This window comes from Pinus tabuliformis, chromosome 1_2 (genome assembly GCF_031772625.1).
Source record: "Pinus tabuliformis cultivar Carrire ecotype Pingquan chromosome 1_2, CPIR1, whole genome shotgun sequence".
Lineage (NCBI taxonomy): Eukaryota > Viridiplantae > Streptophyta > Pinopsida > Pinales > Pinaceae > Pinus > Pinus tabuliformis.
The window spans coordinates 419,603,338-419,609,078 of NC_142298.1; the positions used below are offsets into that span (position 1 = coordinate 419,603,338).

At 49.1% G+C, this 5,741-nt stretch overlaps 1 protein-coding gene across 1 annotated transcript; it reads right to left on the reverse strand.

Moving 5' to 3' along the window:
• Positions 1–2,330: 2,330 nt before the first annotated feature.
• On the reverse strand, positions 2,331–3,527 carry LOC149206133 (uncharacterized). The gene is made up of 2 exons (XM_089397605.1): positions 2,556–3,527; positions 2,331–2,465 (listed from the first exon to the last, which is right to left on the reverse strand). The coding sequence occupies exons 1-2, from the start codon at positions 3,525–3,527 to the stop codon at positions 2,331–2,333; spliced, it is 1,107 nt and encodes a 368-aa protein (XP_089253731.1).
• Positions 3,528–5,741: the final 2,214 nt, after the last annotated feature.

Consider the following 5,741-nt stretch of genomic DNA (forward strand, 5'->3'; position numbering starts at 1 on the left):
TATTGATCCAGTTAACGACCATCATTGAATCCCCAAAAATGTTGAGATTTGTATGCTGATGTGTTAAAGCAAAATGCAATAGATTTCGGATGGCAGAAAGCTCAGCAAAATTATTAGATCCTCTGCCGAATCCCATTTTTACAAGGTATCTGTGGTGTTCATTTATATGCAGTACGAATCCACCTCCACATCCCGTTTGGTTTGCTGCCCCGTCGAAGAAGGCCCACGGGGTCGATTTGTCAATAGTGGGCAGGGCCTGTATCGACCTGGTTCGGGGGGGGAGGGTCGGGTAATTCTTGATACGCGGCGATGATGGTAGCTTCTATCTGGGGCCAAGATACAGCTTGATCCTCGAAAATAACACGATTCCGCGCAAGCCAAGTATACCATGCTGCCACGAGGGGAAGGTTTAAGAGTTTGGAGCTCGGGTGACTGTGAGTCCATGCAGTCCAAGCACCCGAGAGTTCATCCCCATTCCAATTCCCTGTTATGCCCAATTGAGTGCATATGTTGTTCCATAGAGTGTGTACAGCCGGACAATGTAGAAAAATGTGATCCGAGGTCTCAGATGCCGCCTTGCAAAATGAACACCAGGAAGGACCATAGATGGATCTGCGAGTAAGATGTTCACCCGTGGGGGCGATACCTTTGAGGGCACACCAGAAAAATAATCTGGAGCGAGGTGGAGCCTTTAACTTCCAAATGACATGCCACCACGAAGGTATTGGATCAGGTATTCTGTGAGAGATGAGTGCTCTGTATCCAAACTTTGGTGCGTATATACCATGATCCGCCTTACACCAAATGAGTTCATCAGGTCCTTGTTTGATGCGGATATGGGATTCAGTTAATGCAGTAATATAGTCACTCCATTCCTGATGCCATTGCGGGGGGAGATCGAGTTGCTGGGTCGATTTCCAAGCTTGGGAAAGTATGTCTGTGCGCAGATGATCGGCGATATGAGCAAAATTCCGAATGTCTCGATTATGTAGGTGTGTAATGAGGTCACGGTTGAGGATGTGTCTGCCCCCACTGTTGATCCACGGATCCAGGCCAATCCTGCCCGACGAGCCATCATTAATTCTCCATACTAGATTATCTCGAATGAGGGGAAGGGAATGAATCAAGGCCTTCCAGATTGATGAGCATCCCTTCGATGACCAAGTTGGTAATCTAGCCCAATCCATAATATTCTGGGGCCAGATGTATTTGTGATAGGATACATGTGCCCATAGGTTTTGACTAGTTAATAAGGTCCATCCCATCTTAGCAGCAAGTGCCATAGCGAAATCAGGAAGGTCTTTGAGGCCCCATCCACCCCATTTTTTGGGCAAAGATATTTTCTTCCAGCTAATCCAAGCAAATATTCTTTTATCCTGATTCCCATTCCAGAGGTATCGGTTGCACAGCTGCTGAAGTCGTCCTAGGATATTCCTCGGTATCCATGCAAGTGCCATCCAGAATACCGGGGTAGCCTCTAAAACAGATTTAATGAGCACCAATCTGCCAGCCCTAGAGAGGAATCTGAAGCTCCAGCCTGTGAGTCTTTTTTCCAATTTGGCAACCAACCAGACCCAATCTGCTATTCTTTGACAAGTAGGCTTCAGATTGAAACACAGATATTTGAGACCTCTATATAGAGGGAGAACATTGTAGGGGAATACCTAAAGGGCTAGCCGCGATTCGTGTACCGAAGTGCAAGTGCAAGTGATGGTTGATTTCAACTGATTTGGTAGCATACCTGTAGCAGCAGAGAATAGTTGTAGGATCTTTGAGAAAGTCCGAGAGTCTCGAACACTACCATCAAGAAGGATGAGAACATCGTCCACGAAGAGCAGATGAGTGAGAGCGCATAGGTCGGATATGCGGAGGCCCCCTACATCTCCAGCCCTTTTTGCAGAGTCCATGAGGCGGCTAAGTCCTTCCATGACCAAAAGGAAGAGCAGGGGCGATAGGGGGCAGCCCTGTCTCAGTCCTCTTTCGGAATGAAAAAAGGGGGAGGCCGAGCCATTAATGAGGATACTGAAGGTAGGGGAGGATATACAGGCCATGATCCATGAGATGTAGGCATGAGGAAAACCCAGGTGGATTAGGATCATTTTGATATAGAGCCAGCTGACCCGGTCGAAGGCTTTTGAGAGGTCAATTTTGAGGAGGATGGCTTTAAGGTGCTTGGACCATATGGAGTGTATTGCTTCTTGGGCGAGACTAATGGCCTCGTGAATCTGCCTAGATTCTAGGAAAGCAAATTGTTGCGGGGCAATGGATCTGGAGAGGATAGGTCTAAGACGATTTGCAATGGTCTTAGAAATGATTTTATAGAGGAAATTTCACAAGGAGATAGGCCTGTAATCATCGAAGGATTCCGGGGAATCAGATTTAGGGATAAGAGCAATGAAAGTAGAATTGATGGCATGATAGATGGATCCCGTAGTCCTGCTCTCCTCGACCACACCCAGCAAATCCTGTCCCAGGACATCATAGAAGGCTAAGTAAAATTCAATGGTCCATCCATCCGGGCCAGGGCTCTTGTCTTTTTTGAACCATTTTAGCACTCCTTCCAGCTCCTCTGCCGAGACCGGATCATTTAAAGCCTCCACATCTTCTTCCTCCACAAATCTCGGGAAATGATTTTCCACATTAATGATATCAAGTAGATTTACTTCCCGAGGACACTTGTATAGTTCCCTGAAGTGAGTGGTGCCCAGATGAGCGAGCTTGTTAAAAGTATCTGCGATATCACCATCTGGGGTAGGGAGCTTCCAGATAGTATTTGATACTTTCCTGCTCTTGGCAAAACTATGAAAGAACTTCGAGTTTTCATCCCCAGCTTGAATCCATAATGCCCTACTCCTCAGTCTAATGGATTCCTCTCTCTCTTTGAGGATCTTTGCTTTTTGATTCTCCAATTCAATCAGCCTGCATTTATCTGCTGCTGTTATGAACCCCAGCCCCCTTTCGTCGGTGAGAGAGCTTAATTCAGCTTCAATATGGGTAAGCTGTGCAGTGTCTCGGGCCTGTTTCTCCTTTGCCCAAACAATAGATATATGTTTAATTTCAGAGAGATTCCTGCAGAACCCTTTAGCAAGAGATTCTGTGTCATTGATAGGGTGTGAGGACCAGTAGTCCGATATCATCTTGACATATGATGGATCCTTCAGCCAGGTATGATTAAATTTGAAAGGTGCCTTGGGTTTCTTGAATGGACCCTGAATCTCCAGGTATATTGGAGTGTGATCCGACAATCCCCCCGAGCCAACCCATTTTCTGTAGTGTTGCAAACGCTGTAGGAGTGTCTCCTTCATAAGGAATCTGTCAAGTCTGCGTGCAAGTGCAGCATCCCCAACCCGCTGATTCCTCCATGTAGGAAGAATTCGCTGCATGGGTATATCCATAAAATTTGTTTGCTCAAGCAGATTGGTCATGTAGTCGGTAATGGGGTCAAATTGTGCTGCCGAGCCCCATGACTCCCTGAATCCCAGAGAGAAATTAAGGTCTCCTCCAATAACAACCCGGTCTTCATTCATCATAGAGAGATGTAGAAGATGCTACCAGAACAATTCTCTCTGGGTGCAGGGGGCATAAACATTGACAATTCGAAGGTTCATACCAAGTTCAGCAGAGTATATGTCAAGCTCTATAAACCCCGATCCTCCCCAAGTCGAGTCCACCTTAATGGAGCGAGGGTTGATACCAATGGCCAGACCTCCAGATTAGCCTACGGCATCAATGGCAGAGAAGGTCCAGCCAGGGGTCAAAGCTTGCATGGCCCGAGTAATCTGATCTGTTGTACAGAGGGTCTCTTGGAGCATGATGATATCGATAGGATCAGATTCAATGAGCCGCTTCATGGCTAGTTTCTTGGAGGAACTAGCCAATCCTCTGCAGTTGAAGGATAGGCACTTCGTGGGGGAACACCTCTCGGGGTGTGTCCTGCTCTAAGGACCCCGTCAATGGTCGATTGCCGGCCAGATACAACCTCTGCCCCGGCTTGTTTAATAGCCTTTGAGAGATGGGATTTTCTCCCTCTGGTATTCATGGATCCCCCCTCAGGTACCGCAATGCCCAGACCCGAATGTCTGGAAGGAGGCTCTTTGACAAGAGTCCTGGACCGGAGAAAATATGAATGAGGTGGGGAGGGCTCCGAGGGAGACAGGGAGGGGCTAGCCGCGGGGGAGGAGGTGGAAATGATGGGATCAGTGGTGCAGATTAGGGGGGGAGATGTTAATGCACAGTGAACCATGGAAGTCTGTGAGGAGGATCCATACTCATTCATAACATCAAAAGAAGAATGCAAGGGTGGGGAAAGAGTACCCGAGACCGTACCAGCTTCTGCTGCCGAGCGTGCCCTGGTCTTTGGTGGTGAGGGTTGCCGAAGTCCTGGATCGACCACAGGAGAGGTTGACGGTGGGGGCGGTCCCGAAGAGGTAGGACGAGAGGTAATGGGAGATGTCGTCCTGGTTGGAGCCGGGGTACCTCTCGGAGTATCTTCTGCTTTCTTGTTGAGTGGGCAGTCCTTCGCAAGGTGTCCCACTTTGTGACATCGCCTGCAATGGAAGGGGACTCCTTCATAGTCCAATATCTGCACTCTGATACACCTTCCCCACTGTAGAGTGATCTGTTCCTCAAGTCCTTCACGGGTGTCAAGATGGACCAATATCCGCGCTAGGGTTCGGTTCCCAGATTCAACATATGTGCGATCGTAATCCAGGTAAGTCCCCAGGGCATTTCCGATCCTAATGAATACTTCTTCAGCCCAAAACGGCAGTGGTAGGCCTGGCAGGCGTACCCAAATTGGTCCGGCTCCGATCTGTTCACGTTCTGGGTCGAAGAGGGGACTCCATCTCTTGAGGAGGACCGGGGCCATTTCAATATGCCAGTATCTGCCCAAAACCAGATTTGTGTGACTTTCCTTGGAGAAATGAAGGGAAAACCATCCTCTGGGGAGGACATGGACCACAGGTAGGTTGAAAAGAACACTGCCCCAGATCTCCTTTACCCATTGTGTGAGCCGCTTCACCGAGTATGTCCTTCCCCTAACATGCCCTACCAACACAGTGTTGGCAATGTCCATGAGTTCTCCGAGAGGCTTCGATTCGTCGAACTTAATGGAAATGTCCTTGGCCGTAGCCTTTACACACTTGATCTTCTTTTTGCAGGTGCGGGGAGCCGACGGATGGTCAACCAGGGGATTTGTAATACCATCCAGAGATGGGGGTTTTGCGGGCCTAACTTTGACAGCAGGGGTTTCGAAGCAGCCGGAGGGACGGACTCCCGATGATGAGGGATGAGTTGCAGGGGGAACCGGCGGAGGGAGGGAGGGCACCGAAAGGAGGGGAGGGGCCAATGGATCAAAAGAGGGCGAAGGGGGCATATGACTAGCCAAGAAATGTAGAGAGCCCAGCGAAAGCGGGGGGACCTCAAATTGCGGTGATTCGATAGGGTAAATTCCTACAGAGGTCTGAGGGGTGCGATGAACGGCCAGCGAGACGGAGGGCGGGTGCTGCGGCAGATCCGAAGCAGTCAAAGATGAAGACGGTGCAAACTGTGAACAAGATGCAAAGCTAGGGTTCCTGAAAATAGCCTTGTCCGGCGAAGGATCCTCCGAGTAGTCCACCGCCTCTAGCTCCATGTCAGCCATAACTGTCTCTTGAACGGCGACCGAAAGTGACTGGTGGAGAATCCAATGGAGATGCTGTAGCAGTAATGACCCAGGGCTGTGACCGCGGCGGTAAAAATAG

Bases quoted from the DNA above. Each gene is read 5' to 3' on its own strand.
- LOC149206133 (XM_089397605.1), bottom strand. From the start codon at position 3,527: ATGAATGAAGACCGGGTTGTTATTGGAGGAGACCTTAATTTCTCTCTG. The intron at 2,466-2,555 runs GTGCTAAAATGG...GTCCTGGGACAG, and splicing joins CGGCAGAGGAGCTGGAAGGA to GATTTGCTGGGTGTGGTCGA.